At 41.3% G+C, this 23,156-nt stretch overlaps 1 protein-coding gene across 7 annotated transcripts in view; it reads left to right on the top strand.

The window, feature by feature from the left end:
• Nucleotides 1-15,137, top strand: part of rab28 (RAB28, member RAS oncogene family) — a 39,466-nt gene extending 24,329 nt beyond the window's left edge. Inside the window, exons 5-8 of one of the 7 annotated variants that reach the window (XM_085429099.1) lie at nt 8,734-8,837; nt 8,954-9,013; nt 10,960-11,061; nt 13,757-15,137. In XM_085429099.1, coding sequence (XP_085285225.1) covers nt 8,734-8,837; nt 8,954-9,013; nt 10,960-11,055 — 260 coding nt within the window. In that variant the 3' untranslated portion in view covers nt 11,056-11,061; nt 13,757-15,137. Of the gene's footprint in view, nt 1-8,733; nt 8,863-8,935; nt 9,014-10,959; nt 11,062-13,756 lie in introns of those variants that run through there. The other 6 variants (XM_085429084.1, XM_085429108.1, XM_085429090.1 and 3 more) reach the window with 6 other exon arrangements.
• Nucleotides 15,138-23,156: the final 8,019 nt, after the last annotated feature.

The following is a 23,156-nucleotide window of genomic DNA, read 5'->3' as shown; positions in this document are numbered from 1 at the left end:
AAAGTTGTTAGGAGTAAAAAGCCATGTGTAATGCTCAGATGTGGGTACCCCAGGTTTCTCCCACAGCCCAAAGACATACTTGTTTGGGTAATTCGCGATTCCAAATTGGCCGTAGGTGTAAATGCGAGCGTAAATGGCGATCTTTCCAGAGTGTTCCCCAACTCTCACCCCATGACAGGTGGGATGGGCTCGACTCCCACTGGGACCCTGAATTGGATAAGCAGAAGTAAACTGATGGTAGATGGACAAATAAGTTAGCAGATCAGTACACATGATCAGCCAACACAGGCGTACAGTACAAAGCTTAATTTTACTTGAGAGAGTTTAATTTAATAACAAACCTTTGCTGTACTTAACAAAGAATAACATATATGAAAATGTTGTTGAGGGGTTTGAGTAAAATGATGTTGTGCATATGCAGAGGATGCCAGAAACCTATAAGAACAGCACTGCTCTTCTGTCATTTTAAGGGTAAAGTAACAGTTGAGGCTAGCAAAACCCTATTAAATGTCAGTACTGCAGAGTAGTCTTGGGATGTTTTTAAAGTTAGTGGTGCATGGAGAACAATTTGCCCAGACAGTTGTAAGTCTGGACTCGGTTTGATATTTCTTGCCCTCACTATACAGTCTGAATCGATTCATGGTCAGCGAGGGTAAGCTGAGGCAAATCCTTTTAACAGGGTCTTAAAGCCATAGCGTGAGGTAATGTTGGAAGTAATAGGTTCTCCCCTGGGGTTGATTAGGCTCAGTCCTGTAACTTTCACTTAATGGGATATGACCCCTCAGAGCCCCAAGTCTCTGAAAACACACGCATGCCTGGCCATTATTACCACACACAGATACATAGACACGCACTCACAGTTCACACATTCGGCCCTCATGCTCCCCAACACACGACTGGTGTTTGGTTTAAAACGAGGCCGTCGCCAATTAACTGTGTTATGCCAAGCTTATTCTCTGGCTGTTTCTCGCTGGATAAACTGTTCCAATTGGTCCCCAGCAGCCGGCTGAGGCAAACAGTAAGTAGGTGTCTCTGTTATCACAGCGTGGTTTTAAAAAGGCCTGAGAGGATTAGACAGTGTAGTGTAGGATTTCAGGCTGGTTAGCCAACACAGACCTTTTAGGTGATTGTTTTGCCTTGGCAGCATGTGTCGGTGAACTCCAACAATCAAGGAATCCCTCCTTGAATTATCACATTGTTCACATTTGGGTACAGTGACAATAACCATACAGTGTCTCTTGAAGGTACTTGCCCAGTAACCTTTGTGGTCTGGTGTGTATTCTCATTGGCAAAGTGATGGTTTAAAAGAGGAAAAAACTTTGCTTGGGGTGGTTGAAGTTACCAAAGTTGTTTTGAAGGAGATCTGGTACTTAACAGTATCATGTTAAACCAGCTAAAGTCACATATTATAATGTGTGACAATTATCAGGCAAAACTTACTATTATGGGACAAAAAAGCAATCAAACTGACCTAATGTCTTGCAATATGTGACTACACTGTGCTAATAACTTAAGCTGTTGCAAATGAAGCCAGACCGTATATGAAAGATGGAGGTAGCTTGTGGGTCTGTTTAATTGAAAACCTTAAATCTGCATTCTTTGCAAAGGCGAACAGGGGATGACGACGAGATGCACTAATTGTAATTTTCTTGGCTCATTATAATTTCTGGTTCTGATTTTCTTTCAAAGGATGGTAACTGACAGCATATACAGACAAAAATTAACTAATAAAAAATTATAATAAAAGCAATTATTCATTTTTCCCTAAACTTTAGCAAGTTACAGGATCTTTTTTCACTTAAACAAGTGAATACAAACCACGTTTACTGGCACTTAACCTGCAACCACCAGCAGACATAATTTACCTTACCAAAGATGCAATAGAGTTGTACAACAAAACAAATGTCAGCTGCTTACATCATTTTTCAGTATGTTTATATAATCACCAGATAACAGGACATTGACCCTTTTTTTCTTTTTCACTCATCTTGATAATTTTTCTCCTTACTGCTTCGGTCTTTTCTCTGCCCATACTGTGGCTGGTGGATTGTGGGTGGCTGTAAGCTCTGGCTAGTTTTAGTTTTACCATTTTCCCTTTGTCACTTTCTTCAAACTGGGGAGGTGATGTAAGTGTCTCAGACCGACTTATAATCGTCTGAGGTATATGTGAGACTGGACGGCCAGTGTGTGCTGAACACACTGAAAATCAGCCAGTACAAGCCCCTGGCTGGTTGATCATTGTCTTTCTATTTTTAAAAAGACTTGCAGTTGTATAGAATTCAGTGGCAGAAAGTCTTTAGATCATCTTGCTGTATTACTACAAAATATACTTTTCTTATAAATTAGCTCCACTGTTATAAGTAAGAAGGGGGTTATGCCTTTAGGTAGATGAGCATATTATTTCTTCCTTCAAAAGTTGCACAAATTATGTTTACATGATTATTGGTATCATGCTTTTGAGTCTTTTACTGAATTTGATCTTGTTCGGTTGTTATTGGAGCAGTGTGTACAAAATGCTCTGCTACAGCAGGTTGCTGTGTTTTCTTCAACATGACTTCACAACATTTTCACAATACACCTATTTGTGCTTTATTACTGACTCAAAGGGTACTTATAATTCAATGCAGAAAGAACCACCAGACACTGCTACAGCAAGCCATTATTCAATAGCCAACTGCCACGATGATCTGCTGGATAAGCTTCGAGATCTCAGCCTGGCTCCAGTCCCAGCCATGGGGATGTTGTAAGCAGTGTATGTGAAAGTGCAAGTGTGCCAGTAGAGCTGCGGTCTGTGCTAAAAACAAACTCTAGTTTTAAGTCACTCAAAGCAGTAAAGACGATATTGATTCATCACTAATGGCTTTTCAGTTTCTTCGTTTCATTGGCAGTTAATGTGTGATTGTCCTTTCAGGGAAGGTGACAGAGCAAATGGTACTCCTTTAAAAGCATTCTCTGGGCAGATCCATCCAAACAAAATCCAACCTCCTTACTAATTTCAAGTTTTTAAGTGACATAAAAAACCCCGCCAAGCCTGTCTGGTTTCAGGATGATCAGGTCTGCCAGTGAGTGGATTCTTTCCATGAAGGAGGAAAGCTGACATCCACATAGACACTAAATTGTGGAGGGGAACATCCATATTTTCTTCTCATTTGGTTGTGTTCCCATTTAATAGGTCACTGCAATAACAAACCAATTATTTACGGTAAAAGCCTAATTTATCCCCCAGATATTAATCTCTAACTGTTGTCTTGTAATTCACCCCAATGACAGGCAGACCTTTTAAATAAACACTGATGGTGACCACAGCGAGGGAGAGCCATCGCTCTTGACGAGTAATGATCCACTCGCTATCTCTATGCTCTCGGAGGCCTAAACAGTTTATTTCGTGTTTGCAGTCACTTCCTCGGGGTTGTTAAGCTGATGTACAGTTTGACAGAAACAGAGGTAAACCAGATCATTGGAGAAAGATTCTTTTGACCTGATAAGTAGAAATGGGTACATTAGGGAGAAAAATGGAGCAAAACACTAAAACTGTGGGATTAGTCTTGTATTCAGTCTACACAGACAGATGCTGAAAAATTATTTTGTGTGGGAAAGTGGGTCCTTTACCCTACAGTATTATTTTGTGACTTAAAGGAGCCATGAACCACTACTACCATATACAGAATTTAGGGTTACCTTGTTTGCTTATCTATCATAATGTATATTATGTTAATATTACCACTTGCTAACCAGTTAAAAATCAATAAGGAAAAAACAACTATATGTGCTGTTAAAGATTTATCTGGGAATACAATATACGATCCTAAAAAAATAAACAAAATTTTTTGGGATTTCTATGAAACTTTATATACACCACAAATAAACCCATCTAAAAACGAAATTGATCAATTTCTCGACAACATAACTCTTCCAAAATTATTAGACACCCAAGCAATGGCACTGGATTCACCACTGACGCCAGGTGAACTCCAGGAATCTTTGATAAGTATGCCCAATAATCAAAGGAGCTTGCAAAGAAAAGCGTCTGGACTTCTTTAAGTTACTTGAAGACGTTTCACCTCTCATCCGAGAAGCTTCTTCAGTTCTAAGGTCAAACGGTGGAGAGTCCCAGATATAAACCTAGTGGGAGTTTCCCCCCACAGAGGGACAAAAGGACCCCTGATGATCCTCTAATCGCCTGAACCAAGGTGTGAAACTGGGCGTGGGTCCCAATCAGCCAGAGTTTCGGGTGAGCTCATTGTGAAACCTGGCCCCACCTTATCATGCGAATTCCTGAGGTCAGATGGCCCAGGGTGTGAGTGGGGGTTAAGGCGTCTGGGAAGGGATCTCAAAACTGGATTATAGATGGCAGAGAGTTGGTGTCGTAAACCCCGCCTCTGTTCAAAGATGGTTGCTCACAGTGGACATAGATGGCTTCTTTCACTCCTCTTTCAAACCATCTGTCCTCTCTGTCCAAAATGTGAACATTGGCATCCTCGAAAGAGTGTCCTTTATCCTTAAGATGCAGATGGACTGCTGAGTCTTGTCCTGTGGAGGTGGCTCTTCTGTGTTGTGCCAGTACCTCCTCTTTGACTCCCATCACCCTTTGGAACACAAACTTGGAGTAATTAGGACCCTACACCACCGGGCAGAACATGTTCCCTCTAAGCCTGAAGGAAAAAAGAAGGAACACACACATGTAAAGGAAGCACTCAAAACGTGCGGCTATCCTAAATGGGCGTTCTTAAAGTCAGCAAAGAGGCACAGAAAAGAAGACCAGACACCAGCGAGGGAGGATAAGAAGGACAGACGCAACAACATTGTCATCCCCTATGTAGCCGGTGTATCAGAAAAACTCAGGAGAGTTTTCTCCAAGCATGACATCCCGGTGTATTTCAGACCCAGCAACACGCTCAGACAGAAACTGGTTCACCCGAAAGACAAAACTCCAAAACACAGACTTAACAATGTGGTGTATGCTGTACAGTGCAGCGAGGAATGCCCAGACCTCTACATTGGAGAGACCAAACAGCCACTTCACAAGCGCATGGCACAACATAGAAGAGCCACCTCCACAGGACAAGACTCAGCAGTCCATCTGCATCTAAAGGTCAAAGGTCACTCTTTCGAGGATGCCAATGTTCACATTTTGGACAGAGAGGACAGATGGTTTGAAAGAGGAGTGAAAGAAGCATCTATGTCCACTGTGAGCGACCATCTTTGAACAGAGGCGGGGTTTACGACACCAACTGTCTGCCATCTATAATCCAGTTTTGAGATCCTTCCCAGACGCCTTAACACCCACTCACATCCTGGGCCATCTGACCTCAGGAATTCGCATGATAAGGTGGGGCCAGGTTTCACAATGAACACACCCGAAACTCTGGCTGATTGGGACCCACACCCAGTTTCACACCTTGGCTCAGGCGATTAGAGGATCATCAGGGGGTCCTTTTGTCCCTCTGTGGGGGGAAACTCCCACTAGGTTTATATCTGGGACTCTCCACCATTTGACCTTAGAACTGAAGAAGCTTCTTGGATGAGAGGTGAAACGTCTTCAAGTAACTTAAAGAAGTCCAGTTTTCTTTGCAAGCTCCTTTGACTACGATGACCTGGATGACTGAGAACCTTCACAGACATATGCCCAATAATAATGCTCCTGGTCCAGACGGTTTTCCAACAGATTTTTACAAAGAATTCTGGACAATTCTGGCACCAGTTTTTCACAGGATGTTGCAGGAAATCAAAGAAAATGGTAGACTACCACCAAATATGAACTCTGCAAATATCAGTCTCTTACAAAAACCAGGCAAAGACCCTGTATTTCCTTCAAGCTATCGTCCAATATCCCTTATTAATGTAGATCTTAAAATAATCTGTAAAGCTCTCTCTAAGAGATTAGAGAAAATGACCCCCCTCTTAATTCATCCTGACCAAACTGGTTTCATAAAAGGTCAGCACTCCTCAACAAACACTCGTAGATTACTTAATTTAATAGACTACTCATACAATAAAAACATCGAAACCATAATATTATCTCTAGATGCAGAAAAAGCATTTGACAGAGTTAACTGGAAATTTCTATTTGCAACTTTACATAAATTTGGTTTTGGACCCTCTTTCATAAACTGGTTAAAAATATTATATAACTCCCCAACAGCTTGTGTCAGAACAAACGGGACACAAAAAAAAAAAGAAAAAAAAAGGCTAAATTAGCTCCTCAACATGTCCTGAAGTTCTCCAGAGGCCTGGTAACGAACTAATCATGTGATTCAGGTGTGTTGACCCAGGGTGAGATCTAAAACCTGCAGGACACCGGACCTCGAGGAGTTGCCCACCCCTGGTAGAGAGTAATAAAAGGGTACAGGTGCTAACATGGCCAACATTTAAAAAAACCAAGCGAATTATAAATCAAAAAGTACAACAATGGTGGAGCCAAACTGTTTAGCAGCTCCAATCATATTCTAAAATCAAAAGGCGTACCATTTTGCTTTCAGAGCTACAGTGACTGATCTCACTGGTGTTAGTCAAACAAAATGGAATAATTGCAGCATGTGTTTTTATCTAAATTTGATATCTAAATTTAAACATTTATTAATCTAAATATCTAAAAGTTATTGAAAAAACGTCTTAAAGAGTTATTTTCAGATAAAAATATAAAAACATCTACAATTCTACAATAGTTAGACAAAATGCAGTGCTCATGCTGTTTATTTATTTATTTTATTTAGGACAGTGCATGTTAATGAACATAAATGTAAAAAAAATTACATGAATGTAAACATACCAGATTATAGCCAAGGGCTAATTTCCATCTGTTGTCCTTAAGCATAAAAAATAGACATAATAATTCATAAAAATTCATCATTCATTCATAATAAAAACTCCATCACCAAACTTACACATACACACCATTCATGCTAATGTGCCCAAGCAGCCCAGGCAGACATTAGATTGTAAGTAGTAAATCTGCTGCCTGTACACTTTAACTGGCACTTCACAATAGATTTCTGGCACTTAAGATACAATCATTTGGCTTCAAAAGACATGAAGTGCCTTTATTTGTGTTTCCACATTAATGACAATTCTAATACTTTACAGATTAGTCTTTTGGTGCTTTGTCAGAAATTTTAATTTGCATGTAAGCAAACCTGAAGTTTCCAGACATGCGTCTGTGCTGTTTTCTGAATTTTCTTAGCAGCTACTCACTTCCAGTTTTCACATTGGCTTGACGCGCACACCCACAGGCCAAATTAAGAAGCCTCCCAAATTTGCACACCTTTTTCTTTACTTAACAGTAACGTGTCTTCCACAGCTTCTGAGCCACTGTGTTAATGTTGGTTAATCTGACTGTGACACATGATTGATAGCCTCTCCCAAGTGTGCAGGATCCAAAGGATTAGTAGTGTTTACTTCTAGTAGCATGCTGGGTACCTTGGCTGTAAATGACTGGAATTAATAACCTGCTGACGCCTATGAGACAGCTCTGTTTATGTACAGGGAGAGACATGACAGTCTGCCCTGGACATTGAGTAGCTGTAAAAGAGTCTGCCCTTGCCCAGAAAGGTTTGTGTTTATATGTCACTTATGACGATGCTAATATTCCTGTTAGCCTAAAATGATTCTTTCTAAATGTATTTTTTTGGCCTTTAGCATTTTTAGGTCATATGCCATGAGGCTCAGATATTAATAATACAGGATTAGTGCAGTGTTTACATTTCCCTCGCTCTCTCTGCTTCTGGCTTTATCCACACCTCCCTTCTTCCCTGTCACACACAGACACACACATGCACACTAAGGGGCATGAGAACAGGGTAAATCCTGACAACTTCAATGAAGCCTCACACAAAGACTAAAACTCGAGGGGGGGTGAGAGAAATGCAAAACCGTACAGTAGCCTGACCTCTTCCAGCTAACATAGACATGCATGCACCAGATACCGGGCGTGGCCACCTTCCTGCACAAAGCCAGAAATAAAGAACCAAGATAATGTTTTCAGCAACAAGACCCCTGGGTGACCTTCCTTATCGACCCCAGCATGACCCCATAGTGAGGAAGGAGAGAAGCAAAGCGCCCAGTATCACTATACAGGAGTCGAATGGACAGGGACATCACTACAATAGTGAAAAAAAGGAAGGTGCTGTCATTGTGTGCTCACAGTAAATCACTGTGTAGGTGACAGTCCCAGATCTCGGGCCCTTGCACCCACCTTAACATCCCGGTGCGCTCATAAGTCAAACGTCTTTCTCTGTCTACACTCTCACTGTGATTGTAGCCTCAAGTCTTTGGTCATTCATGTATTGTTTCTTAAGTATTTCTCCACAGCTGGGCTGGTTTGTCTGTTTCGGGTCAAATACAGGTTTGTGGCTTCAGGGTGCAACTGTACTCGGCTTAACGCTGAGGAATGTGCCGCATCCAGCTTCAATACCAGCTGGGAATGGAAGGAGATCATTTCCACTCTCAATGACTCCATCCATAAATTGAAAGCTAACGACGATCAGTCTATGCAGCTGGGTTTTGAAAGCAACATAACAATTGAATTACGCTTTGTTTTTACATGCCTCTATGCGTGCCATCCTCATACACTAGGCAGACCTCTTCTATCTTAACGCAAGTGTAAACAGTTATCTTTTTTGTTTATGCTCTGATATTTAACAGTTAAACCTGTGAGAGTGCTGTGTAACCATCGCATAAATCCATCTGTCTGTCTCTTGTAATTTTTCTCACGTCTTCGCTGTGTTTTGTCCACAGTCGACCTGGAGCACATGAGGACAGTGAAGTCTGATAAACACCAGCGCTTCTGCCAAGAGAACGGCCTCATCAGTCAGTTCGTATCGGCCAAGACAGGGGACTCGGTTAGTACCAGCCAATTTTCAGTAGGTCAGAAAATAAATTGGAAGTGGCTTTCATTGGATTCACCTTGTGTTATTTTTCTCTGAATTTCTTATTCCAGGTGTACCTTTGTTTTCAGAGATTGGCTGCTGAGATTCTGGGTGTAAAACTAAACAAAGCAGAGCTAGAGCAGTCACAGGTGAGCCGTGACAGCATCAAGGTTTAGCATCAAGGTTGTGTATGCAACGTTCTTCTAATCGTATATGGATAATTTGCTCTTAGTCTCATCAGTACTTCACCAGTCACCTATGTGCAATGTTATGCCTGAACTTAAGCGAGGTCACGGGGAGTGCGTTAGGTCAATGGAGGTCACCACACACTGTATAGGACTTTTTGCTGTGTAAACATGATTTTGCTACGTCTGCCTCCTGTGATGGTATACCTGCCACTGACACTGCCCATCTGTAAATAGACCCACATTGACCACATTAATGCGTGAAGTCAGAGGTTAAAGGTAGGCAGTTGTTGGGGTGAGAAGGTTAGGAGTGGCTGGCTGATTTATTAGTTTTATCTCCCACTGTTTTTGTTTTTTTTTGACAAAACGGAGCCTCGGCTTGCCAGCCAGTCCATGATGCCCAATAGTGGCAGCTGTAGGATTTACAAGGTCACCTCCCCCAGAGGCATTAATCCTGAGTGTGATATGACTGGCTGGAGCCACACTGGCTGGCTAGTGGTTGATGAGCCTGAGGGGCTACAGAGAGGTCAGGACCCCAGAGAAGGGAGAGCTTGTAGGTGAAAGAGTGGCCAAATTCTCAAGCTCTGCTCCAATCAGCCAACACCGCTTCTGACTAAGTGAAAATGACCACAGACTAATGTAGCTGTCCATCTGCTTTTGCATTTAACCCCCTCCCTTCATAGTTCTGTCAGTAAAGCAAAGTGCTTTAATCCAGGCTAATCAAGCTGGGTGGGTGGCTAGATCCACTGTCCACTCATAAAGAAGGGATGAGTAGTTGTCAGAAACACAAAACACAGCACAGCTCTACAGGGAAGAAAACATATATTGTATAAGCAAAAGAAACTACTTAACATTTATTAAACTTCCTATAAAACCACTGAGTTAAAGGTACATTCCAGAAATTTACATATCTAGTGGATACTGTATGTGTTGTGATCTGAGGTTCTGATTGATTATGAATAATCTAAGAATTAAGAATCTAATCAAATAATTATTTTCTCAGTCTGTTGGTTTGCTCAGAATTTCTCATAGCTGGTATTTTCAGATGTTTTGTCAGCGCAGTAGTCCAAAGTGTTTGTCGATTTTTGCAGGTTGGTGTGGAGGAATGTGTTTTACTTGGTCAAAGCAAAAACAAAACGCAAGAAACAGTTCATAAATTTTCATAAAGACCAGTGTTGTAAATGGAAATTGGTGCAGAGAGAAGGCTTTCAGCAGGTCATGCCTCTGGGTGTAGCCATGGGCGAGCAAAGTGTCGTTATCAGCTGTCAGGTTTAGAGAGCTGAACATGAGGGTCACAACCCCCGACAGTATTATATCTGCCTGGCAGGCTTCTCCGTCATGGTCCTCTGTCTGTAAGATCAGATAGCGAAGTTACGGATCACTCACCGACTCCAACACCAGGTTTCAGCAGCTCGTTAATCAGGCAGCCAACCAGGGCCTGGTATTCAGCCATGTGGGCTCCTCGAAGGTGGTTAATCACCATAGGGTCCAGCTGCCCTTTTCTATTGAATAAATGAATTATTTTTAGGGTTTGGACAAACCAGCAATTTAAAATGTCTCATCAGACATAAACTAGGATGAAGTGTACTGACATGGCATCGATCTCAATAATGAAAGACTAGATTTTCAGTGTTCTAAGGTTTTTTCCTTTGTGTGTTTTAGCGTGTGTTTAATTAGAAAACTGGCTTAGCTCTGTGTGCTGTCTACACTCCTTTTCTTCCTCATCTCTAGCACTCCCTGATTTATTCTTTCTCATTCACTCATTACTTTGCTCAATGTCGCTTTTAACTCTCATCATACGTGTGCTCTCTCATGATTTTATAACTGTCTGTTTTTCTGTTTTGTTTTGTTTTTCTATTCTTTTTCCTGTCTTCCACTCATCTACTGCTCGATACACTGAACCTGCTCAGAGGATTGTGAAGGCTGAGCTGGTGGACTACCCACAGGATGAAGGTCCAATTAGTCAAGAGAACGCCCAGCAAAGCAAAATATGTTTGATTCAGTAGCCGGAAGTATGTCTCTACAGTTACACAGATATATCCCCGTAGATTTGTAGTTGTAGCAACTATTAGTAATAGAGGTTATGTTTTGGTTCAGAGTTTAAATTTACAAAGTAGTGAATCAAATAAAAATACATGTCCTCTGTAGTAGTGTTATTTTTTTAGTCCACTTTGGGATTCTAAGCTATGTGTGTTTTTGTCCGTGTGTGATGTAATGAGAAAAACCTCAAAACCATGAAACAGATATGACTCCATTCTGACCTTCATCTGCTTCCTGTCAGATTCAGGGCGTGGGTGCACAAACATTTTGACCAATGTCTTCAGTCATAGCATGGACTTTGAGCCCATGTCAAGAAATGTTAAAGAAACAATTTGGGAGATATCTCAGTCAGCCATCTAGATGAGAAGGTCCTTACAACTTACAGTGGGGCAAAAAAGTATTTAGTCAGCCACCGATTGTGCAACTTCCCCCACTTAAAATGATGACAGAGGTCAGTAATTTGCACCAGAGGTACACTTCAACTGTGAGAGACAGAATGTGAAAAAAAATCCATGAATCCACATGGTAGGATTTGTAAAGAATTTATTCATTAATCAGGGTGGAAAATAAGTATTTGGTCACCTCAAACAAGGAAAATTCTCTGGCTCTCACAGACCTGTAACGTCTTCTGTAAGAAGCTTTTCTGTCCCCCACTCGTTACCTGTATGAATGGCACCTGTTTGAACTCATCATCTGTATAAAAGACACCTGTCCACAGCCTCAAACAGTCAGACTCCAAACTCCGCCATGGCCAAGACCAAAGAGCTTTCGAAGGACACCAGGAAAAGTATTGTAGACCTGCACCAGACTGGGAAGAGTGAATCTACAATAGGCAAGCAGCTTGGTGTGAAAAAATCAACTGTGGGAGCAATCATCAGAAAATGGAAGACATACAAGACCACTGATAATCTCCCTCGATCTGGGGCTCCACGCAAGATCTCATCCCGTGGGGTCAAAATGATCATGAGAACGGTGAGCAAAGATCCCAGAACCACACGGGGGGACCTGGTGAATGACCTGCAGAGAGCTGGGACCAAAGTAACAAAGGTCACCATCAGTAACACACTACAACGGCAGGGAATCAAATCCCGCAGTGCCAGACGTGTTCCGCTGCTGAAGCCAGTGCATGTCCAGGCCCGTCTGAAGTTTGCCAGAGAGCACATGGATGATACAGCAGAGGATTGGGAGAATGTCATGTGGTCAGATGAAACCAAAGTAGAACTTTTTGGCATAAACTCAACTCGTCGTGTTTGGAGGAAGAATACTGAGTTGCATCCCAAGAACACCATACCTACTGTGAAGCATGGGGGTGGAAACATCATGCTATGGGGCTGTTTTTCTGCCAAGGGGACAGGACGACTGATCCGTGTTAAGGACAGAATGAATGGGGCCATGTATCGTGAGATTTTGAGCCAAAACCTCCTTCCATCAGTGAGAACTTTGAAGATGAAACGAGGCTGGGTCTTCCAACATGACAATGATCCAAAACACACCGCCCGGGCAACAAAGGAGTGGCTCCGTAAGAAGCATTTGAAAGTCCTGGAGTGGCCTAGCCAGTCTCCAGACCTCAACCCCATAGAAAATCTGTGGCGGGAGTTGAAAGTCCGTGTTGCTCGGCGACAGCCCCAAAACATCACTGCTCTCGAGAAGATCTGCATGGAGGAATGGGCCAAAATACCAGCTACTGTGTGTGCAAACCTGGTAAAGACCTATAGTAAACGTTTGACCTCTGTTATTGCCAACAAAGGTTATGTTACAAAGTATTGAGTTGTATTTTTGTTATTGACCAAATACTTATTTTCCACCCTGATTTACGAATAAATTCTTTACAAATCCTACCATGTGGATTCATGGATTTTTTTTTCACATTCTCTCTCTCACAGTTGAAGTGTACCTCTGGTGCAAATTACTGACCTCTGTCATCATTTTAGGTGGGGGAACTTGCACAATCGGTGGCTGACTAAATACTTTTTTGCCCCACTGTATGTCTGTGCATGACCCTGCCGCCAGTAATGGGACCGCTCCAGGGGTGTCAAACTCAGATACACATTGGGCCAAAATTCAAAACTGGAACCAAGTCGCGGGCTAACGTTAATATTTATTGAAATATATTTATTCCTCCAGATTTAAGAATGAATCTCTTCTTATGGACTCAAACACGTTTTGCTGAAAAACTGAATATGGAACAAGCAAAGCTTAATACTAAACAATATAAATTTTAGCTGTGTAATACCAGTAGGCCAGCTCTGATAGTAATTTGGTATGGCTTCGCGGGCCAAGTGTAATTAGGCTGCGGGCCAAATTTGGCCCACGGGCCAGAGTTTGACACCTATGGCTTAGACGGACATACAGAGTTTTTAAAATTAGATGTTTCTCCTGATAATGGTTTTTGGGCTAAATTAAGCTAGTCTGCTGCTGGCTGTGGCTTTGAATTTATAGTCAAGACATAAGAGTCGTATCAGTCTTTTCATTCAAAGCTGCATGAAAGCAAACACTTCTGTTTCTCAAGATCTCATTCACAGTGTCGTTTATCGCACTTTTCAGCAGTTTAACTCTTTAATAGGCGAGGCTTAATTTAATCTGTGGCCTAACTGGAGGTTTCTGGTATTTCAAAGGAATTCTTGTTGCAGCTTTCAAACTAAAAAGACACCTTTCCATCTTTTTCAGCGCGTGGTGAAGGCGGACATTGTGAACTACAGTCAGGACACTGTAGCCAGGACAGTCAACCCCCCTCGCAGCTCCATGTGTGTGGTGCAGTGATCCCCTCCGAAACACACAAACACACATAAACACACACAAAGCTTGTTTACAGTGTTACTCTTTCCAGATTTTTTTGATGACTGGATGAAAAGTGTTTCTCTTTGTGGGTGAGGAGAACAGACCGTGCGGTTTCGAGGCCTTGGTCTGTAGTTCAGATATTTAGCACGAATAATTTCATTGGTGGTTCACCAAAAAGGATACGGGACCTCACTTTTCTTTTTTTCCAAGTTTACACGCAGCTATTCTTTCATTTCATCTTAGATTTATATTTAAAAACGACTCTTACATCGATTACTAGCTCTATGTTAGTACAAAGCTGGTTTTTCAGTCTGCTAGTTGAGAATATTTTTATACATGAGCATATTTTCTTCTACCATTGCTGTTAGAGACGTTTGTTTAAACAGTAACCCCTGTGGCTGTAACTACGACTGCAGGGTGGATGTTCACGGGACATAAACGGGAAGATGAAAGCAAATGTGATTTTCTGATTTTCTTTTTATGCCTGTGGTGCTCATCAGTTGAAGAGAGGGGAAGTAGGTGTAGAAAATGTTTTAGCGAGTGGAGTGAAATGAATCTCTGCTTTGTTTTTGCCAAGTAAGGGCCTCCACTAGCAGTAATGTGATGTGAACTACCGTATGTTGTGTTATTTTTGCATAGACATATTTAAATTTTAGTCGTAAATTAGGATTTACATTTTCCACAAAACAAACATACAAATGATTTCCATCTGTTTAAACAGCGTCTCTTCTTCAGGTGTTCCTTGTAGATTATATTATCCATTTCGAAAATGTAGTTTTATATTTATGATTAGAGTTCATGTAATTTTGTTAGATGCTCCTTTGGTAAAGTGTTAATGACATTAGATGAATATGACTGAAGAGGTTCTGAGTATCAAGTTGAGCATCAGCTAAGCTAAAAATATACGTTTTGATTAGATTTCTCTTCGACTGTCTAGAACAGCGGTTTGAATTGGAGAATGAGTTTGATGCACAGCAACCTGTTCTTTAGTTTGTGTGTCTGAGATACTACCAGATTTGTTTAGGTGGTCACAACTAAACAGCCATCATATGTGTAAAATGTGTATTTGTATATGAAAAGCTATCCCCGCTTTGAAATGTCAAAGCAGCTTTCAATGATTAGAAATCATCACAAGGCATCACTGTAAATTCTGATCATGCTAAGAAGATGTACTCTTTAGAAATGAAAAAAATGTACAGTGAAAAGTGAATGTTTAGATATACAGTGACACATATTTGTGTTTTTAAATAAATGCTACATGGAAAAAGAAGTGATTTGTGAAGTTAATTAATTAATCTTGTGTGTACAGCAAGACTTTGCAGGTCTTGCCTGGAAAATGGGAAACAGACATTTATTTAAGTTTTATTTAAATGTCTTTATGGTAGTCATCAGGGATAGTTATTCCTGAAGGAGACTCTTCTTTAGATTTGCTGCCTTCTGTTCTGTCAAGAGGATCCCTCACTGCTTCAATAATGCTGAGGTCTGCGCTCTGGGGGAGTCATGACTGATGGTGTTGCATTGGGCGTTTTTCTGTCCACGTCTGCTTTCCGTGCGCTAGAAATGTGTTTGGGTCATTGTCAGAAAAGCTGAGAAAGGAAGCCATTGCCAGATGGTATTACATGATGGATACCATCTGATGGTACTTTTCTTGGTTCATAATTCCATCAATTTTGACAAGATCTCCAACATCACCGGCTGATATGCAGCCCCCAAACCATGACAGAGCCTCTACAGAGCCTCCACCTGTCACTGCTGATTTCCAGCCCAGTTCTTGTGTAATTTGGCAAACCTCAGTGTTTTCTCCCCATTTGCCTCCCTTAAGAATAGCTTCTTGACAGGCACCTCTGCATTACAACAAGTTCTGATGACACTTCACGAACAGTAGATGGATCAACTGAAGGTCAGATGCACATCTTAAATTATTTCTCAAGTATTTGCTAGTCAAAGGAGCTTGCAAAGAAAAGCGTCTGTTTAAGTTGCTTGAAGACGTTTCACCTCTCATCCGAGAAGCTTCTTCAGCTCTAAGTCCAAATGGTGGGGAGTCCCAGATTTAAACCTAGTGGGAGTTTCCCCCCACAGAGGGACAAAGGACCCTAGATTTTGCTAGATTTTTTTCTCCTTTTTTTCTAAGAACATGAATTTCAGATCAAGTTTTTTGACTTATAGCTTTTTGGGAGGGTGGCAGAATACAATTTAATGCCTGTCAAGCTGTTATATTTTTCATAGATTCTGCTAATTTCCAACAGATTGCTAGTAAACAATTTGTCCAAGGATACAATTTAAAATTGCTTCTTTAGTAAGTCGTCTGTTATGTGTAGACACACCACTGATTCATGTCTTTAGTTACAGTTTTATGCTTTTAAAAAGCATTGCTCTGAGTGGTCAGGTACAAAGACTGAACTGATATTAAGTTAAAAAAGCAGCCAATGTCTTGAATAAAGAGTGGGATTTGGACTGAGCGTGGAGTTAAAAATTGGAGCAGGACACTTGATGGTTCGTAGTGGGGCCGATGGCGCGATATGACAGCCTCGCTTCTGTCAGTCTGCCCCAGGGCAGCTGTGGCTACACCTGTAGCTGCCTCCACCAGTGTGAGAATGTGAGAGTGAATGAATAGTGGCATTGTAAGCGCTATATAAATCCAATCCATTATTAGTGGGAAAGTGTAATTTTTAATTTTTTTTTTTACATCCCAATAATGTTTGCATATGTATTTAAAAAGTGCTATATAAATAAATTTTACTTACTTACTTATTAGTTTCAGGTTGGCCATTCTTGTATTTTGCTCGTTTGTGTTGTTGTGTTTGCACATCTCTGTTGCTTGTGGGGCTCGCACACAAGAATTTCACTCGCATGTGCTGTGCCAGTGTGCCTGCACATGTGATGTGACAATAAAAGTGATTTGATTTGGTTTGATTTGATTTGAATAATTCCTGTGAACTTAAAACTAATGTGAGAGTTATACTTCTGTGGAAAATCGACACTTTATATAATTCTTAATCCTTAATCTCATCCCTATTATCAATTTAGACACATAGCTTCGTGAGCACATAAGCCCCACCCACCTGTGATTCAAACCTTGGGTTAAAGAAAGGCTGATTCTAAAGGCAAAGGCTGTTTCCAACAGAGTATAGATTACGAGAATGAACTGAAACCCAGTATAAGATAAATTAGGATAATTTCAACACCATGATGCTAAAACAACTCTAGTGGAGTCCAAGAATGAAAATGTGGAGCTAGAAATAAGCCCAATGTTTACTGTGTCTTCCACTAAAAATGTGATATAATCATAATAGTTGTTTTCATCATTTGTACTTTGGCCTATATTACCGTGAAATTACTGCATGATGTGTGGTATTAAAACGTAATTAGCTTTACCCTGCAGAAACCCTGATTTAGCAAATGATGTGAGTTTGAGGGGAATATTGTTACCACAGAATGAGCTGCCTGAATGTGCGCAGACATTCTCATTACTCAGGCTTTGTTAGCTTGCTACCACATTTGGACCTTGGTGTCGCTGCAATTTTTCACCTCATTCTGCTAACAGAAACCAACAGGAACACGCCCTGGAGGTGCTCATATGAGCAAGGCTACTGCTGATGAAGATGTTCAGAGTAAGAGCCCATGTGTTGAAATTTAAGTATAAGGATGGAAACTTGACCACCCCAGAGATCCCCATCCATACAGACGAACCTAAGTCTCTGGTAGCTAATGAGCCACCTGGTCTTTGTTGACTAAATCCACCCTGAACAGATGATCCAAATGGCTTTTTAATGGTTGTAAACTTTATTAATTAATGACTTGAATTCTCTGGCCTTTTGTTAGCCTTTTTATTTGCTGAGTCATTGTCAATGAATCCACTGGCGTGGTTGGAAGGATTAAGCGCTTTCAAAACCACTGAGACAAACAAAACAAATGCTGTATCTATACAGGGATGCCCTCCGTTTTGTCCTGTTCCAGGTGTTGTTAAGTGCGACTGTGCGGTGCAGAGCTACTATAAACAACACTAAAGGAGAGCGAGGCAGCCCAGCTGGGGTCATTCCAGCGCACTTGCATTGTTTCGCTTGAGTAGACGTCTTAGGAATTGTCTCTGCTGAATTTTTGTCAAGAGCTGTCGCTGACAGGCGAGACTTGCCCTTGGCTTTGCTGCTGTTTAGACAGGTGTTTTTGCAAAGAAAACAACTGCAGCTCTGTTTCAATCATAGACGCTCACAACAGCAAATGTTCCCCTAAAGACGAAAGGAAAGGAAGGAGTGCATAATGCCTGAGAAGGGTGAGGCTTTTTGACAGACAGGCAGAAGTCAAGGCCGATTTGCGTCAAAGTGAATTTGTCTACCTGCTTTCACTGTTTCTTCTTGTGAATCACTTTGTGTGTTGGTTGGTTTCGGTGTTTGCTCACTTTCCGTTTGGGTACACATACCAGAAGATCCAGAAGTAAACAGACAAACTGGACGATGTATTTGTTGGTATTTAGTTAACCACTCTGACACTTTAAATTTGCTCAGTACTTTGTCGTCTCAGACGAAGTTTCGGTCCTCCAAGAAACCAAAACACATCTTCTCAGTGGGCACAAGTCCTGCTTTTTCCCCCTTTTTTTGTATTTCTCGTTCCTCTTCCTCCCCGTCTGTGTTTCTCATTGCTGAAACTCTGTGTTGACAGTCTCAAAAAACCACATATGACAAGCTGGTAAGAGGGCCATAGTTGTGGGCTACGCTCTTTTTTTGTGCGGGCAGAATGGGGCCAACACCCTCATGATTACCCACTCACCCTCTTCCGTTTTCCACCTGTGCACAGTGCCAGACCCACAGCATTGAGGGAGTAGGCAGGACTGAGTCAACCCTCTCTGATGAGCTCCAGTCCCCCCCGGTCCCCACACTGGCTCCTATTCTTTGCCGCTGTGCACCCGGCCAGCCAGCAGCAACTAGAGTGACAGGCAAGGCATGGCAGAGCTTGCTCTGGGCCCGAGCTGGCATCCATTTGATCAGAGCGCTGATGTGAGCCAGCAGTGCTTAGTTCCCATGGTGCTTTAGAGGATTGCTCTCTCCTCTGTTTTCTCTGTGTGTTGTTAGATTGTGATCTGAGAACTCTGCTTGTCTCATTTGCAGCTTGTGTAGTCAGGCGGGACTGTCCTGGTAGGTGCCGTGTGTCTGCTCCAGCCAAGAGGCACATGATTTATTTTAGGGCCAAGGATGTGGGCATTCAGAGGGGTCATATTTATAGTCTGTTGGTCTGGTGAGAAGACCTGCCAGTAAAAGCAGATTCTGAAAAAGAGGCACGGGGGACAGAAAACTGAAAGTCTTTCTCTCTTTACAGAGGCCATGGATGAATGCTATTTTCAGTGGGCTGTAGTGAATAGCACGTAAAACTAAATAGCTATAGTATTGGCTTTTAGATGCAAAGAGGAGGAGTGCAGCCAGTACAATAACAAAACAAGCATATTTGTAGTGCATGTTATAGTCTTCAAATCTAAAAACATTAAAGGGTCTTTTGATTAGGAAATCATAACCTTTTAAATTACAAATGCCAGTTGAGTGTTGGTCAAACAAGAAATTGTACTTTAATTAAATCCCCTCAGAATAAAACAGTTTGAATAGTGCAGTTCATTTTTTAAGCATCTAATTCCACATTTTCTTTTAGGTAGCTTTGAAAAATTTGCTATTTACATACAACAGAATGAATCCCAACAGAGGCTAAGTGTTACGGCAACAAATGTCATCTAGAGAAACGTGTTAAACCGCTTCTTTATTTATTGTTAAATAACTGAGATCAGTCTATGTGTTCCCCAGGAAAACTTTTATTATTATATGTGCAACAAAGGTTATTTGTAAGTAAGAAAGTAAGGTGGATAATAGCTCAAAATTACAGCTGTTAGACTATCTTGAAGTGGATCCAGAGATCAACGAGGTGAACAGAGACTCCTCTGAGCTTGTATGTTTCTGTTTTTGTGACACGGTGTTATCTGTGGCTACGAGGGTTAAAGCCATGATAGTTGTATCGAAATATTGTTGAATGTAGGGCTTTTTTAATCAGATTTGAGGTTTGGCAGTTAAATGTTGTGAAAATTTCAAAGATTACAACTATTGGGTTGGTGTGTTGTCATTTTGGTCAAAGCAAAGGATATTTGCCATAATACTCAAATAATTACAACAAATGAATTCTATTAATTCTATAAATCTATTTTCTTTACTGCTCACTAACTATGATCATCAGCAACAGGCTGGCAGTCTATCACGGGGCCTGTAGGGAGAGACAGATAAGCATTCACACTCACATCCACACCAACAGCTTAGAATCACCAGTTAACCCCAATATATCCACCATCTCTCCTCTGTACAAATCCAAAGTGTCTCAGCCTTGCCTCTTTAAATTTTTTTTGAAATGTCAGATTTAGCAGCACGGTGGTTAGCACTGTTGCCGCACAGCAAGAAGGTCCTGAGTTCAATTCCACCATCAGGTCTTTCTGTGTGGAGTTTGCATGTTCTCCCCGTGTTTGCGTGGGTTCCCTCCGGGTACTCCGGCTTCCTCCCACCGTCCAAAGACATGCACTTAGTCAGGATAAGTTAATTGGATAATCCAAATTGCCCATAGGTGTGAATGTGGGAGTGAATGAGAGCGCGAATGGTTGTCTGTCCCTGTGTGTTGGCCCTGCGACAGACTGGCGACCTGTCCAGGGTGTACCCCGCCTCTCGCCCTATGACAGCTGGGATAGGCTCCAGCGCCCCCCGCGACCCTGAAAAGGAGAAGCGGACACGAATGGATGGATGTCAGATTTATTTTAGGCAGTGACAAAAAAATTCTCAAATTGTAAATTGGTCTTTAATTAAGGCGTGTTTGCGACCTCGAATTGTCAACTGTATTTGTTCTGTGTCTTTTGAGTATAATCATGTGCTGGATTACTTACTCAAACACTGTGAGAGCGGCAGACATGCTACATGTGTGCACATCATAATATATGTCAGAGGCCGTCTCTTTCAAAAAAGAGCAGATGATGAATGAACACGGTCTTTTCAGTGCTGATAATTGAAACCTCTCCTGACTTCCAGGCTTGTATAGATCAAATGTTTGATAAAGGATCTGCTCAGTCAGAAGAAAACACAATGATATCATCGTGCAAAAATGACAGCAATGATCCAGCACCTGAGCACTTACCCTCTCCTCAGTGCCTGAATCCAACCTGTGCCATCCTTCAACAAAGAGACAGTGACTGGGTGGGGCTAGAGTTGGGTGTCAGTACTTACTGCATCTGTTGGAAGATATATATACATAAGAGTTAATCATCGCAGTGAAAATATAAGGAGGGTGGTGGATTACAAAGTCATTACTCAGTTCTGCTTCTCTATGTCTCGTTTGCTTTGTAATGTCTTCCTCATTGTTCCCCAAAATACTTTGGCTATAAAACCTGATATGAGAGCCATTCAGTTTTTATAAGTGCTATTCATTACAGGCTACTGAAAATAGCATTTATCCAAAGATAACTCTTTGAAGCTTTTCAAAAGACTACTTAGGAGATGTTGCAGTGCTTTGAGATGCTGAAAAGTGTGAAGATATGTATACTTTTTTCCACTGTGGAATTTTTTGAGGTGGGAAAGTTTGGCCCTTGGATTAAATAAATGCTTTTGTGGACCAAAAACGGTTACAGCCAAAATGAATTGAGCAATATTGTTAGTTACAGAGGGCATATCCCTTCTGGATTTGTGCAAGTATGATAATTCCACATTGATGCCTGCCACTAATTATGTCCCATTTAACATGCGACGGACTGGAACTTTCACTCCATGTTTGACTGGAAAATTCATTCAGCTCGAAGCCTCAAAAAATGAGCCTCTTGTTCAGGCCTCAGTGGAGAAACAATAGTGTGTGAGGATGACATGTAAGATAGAACAAGTCTGTGTTTATTGACATCCATGAGTGACTGCTTCAGGTGTTCGTTGCTCTAGAGGGATGACTGCTCAAACCCAGAAACCCTGCTCAAGTGGAATGAACATATGTGGTCCACCCTTTTCCAGAGAACAAAGGGTGCAGGAATATGCCTTCTTTCCATTAGGTTTTTCTGGAAATGGCGTGCCCTGCGATTTTTACAGAGGGCAGATATCATCAGTGAACCTTCACAGTGTCGACTTTTCAGGAATCAAGAAATGCTTGAGGCTTGAGGCCAAATGCATTCCTCATGTTATCTAAAGGGATTTGAAAGGGTTTCATATGGTCAGACATTATTGTGAGCCCAGAGAAGATGAATAAATAGAAGGCTACATCTATCTGAACTGAACATGTAATGTATGAGGGTGATGAGATGCTGTTCAGCATTATTTATATTTGAGAACAGAGAATATCTGATGGATGACACGTTGGACCTCGACCAATAACAGCTCACCAAATTTCATGACTTGACCCTGACACCTGACAACATATGCAGCTGTGGTTAATGTAGACAACTGAATCTAGACACATTTGTCATAACTTGGTGAGAGTGGTTCAGACTTTTATTTCCCTGTTTGGTAAAAATAGGTTTTGGTTAGTGAAAAAGAAGACAGAAAAAACATCCAGGTTCAGGAACTCAAAGTAGATTTGAGCAAGTAATAAAAGGTTTTTATTTCAGTGCACATTATAAATGCACATAATAATAATAATGTATAATAATAATGTAATGATGACTTTACTCAACACAGGGGTGCAACTGATATGCATTTTCATTCTGGCCTCTAGGGGCAACAAGGAGCACATGCACCATCACAGTTTTTCTTCACCCTAAGACATAGTGTAGACAAAAGAACAGTAAAAGTACACAATGAGTGCAAAAATATTGGGTAAGTGTATAATAAGTAACCGAAAATACCAAATACCAAAATTGACACACAGATTGACAACATAAAATTAAATAGGCATGTTGTGTGATCTGAGAGCCCATTTGCGTTTCACTGAAGCTCCATCAGAAATGGTCTCAGTGGATGGATGGTTGTCAAAAAGAACTGAGGGTGCCAGATGCTCACGGGTTTGTTTAAATACTTGGGTTCAGTGTATTTAAATGGGTTCATTCTACTTTTATATTTATAGACGCTGTCAAAGTCACTGTGAGTGGCTGAAAAATTCATTCAAGTCCAAGATGCTGTTAGATTCTGTGACCTTCGGTGACACACTTAAAAACTTTAGTCGTTGGATTAAATAGCAACCAATTCTAACCCTTCCTCTTAATGCCGTTTGTCTGCTGGATCAGGTTTTTGTCTGGCTGACATCATGTCATCTCGGCATAAGAGGATCCTTAGACTGAAAGAGCCCTATTTTTTTATAAGATAAG

Source organism: Rhamphochromis longiceps, linkage group LG2 (genome assembly GCF_057381845.1).
Source record: "Rhamphochromis longiceps isolate RC_006_pf linkage group LG2, R_longiceps_female_GT1.1, whole genome shotgun sequence".
Classification (NCBI taxonomy): domain Eukaryota; kingdom Metazoa; phylum Chordata; class Actinopteri; order Cichliformes; family Cichlidae; genus Rhamphochromis; species Rhamphochromis longiceps.
Note: the sequence above shows the minus strand (reverse complement) of the source record. Positions and strands in the feature narration are given on the sequence as shown.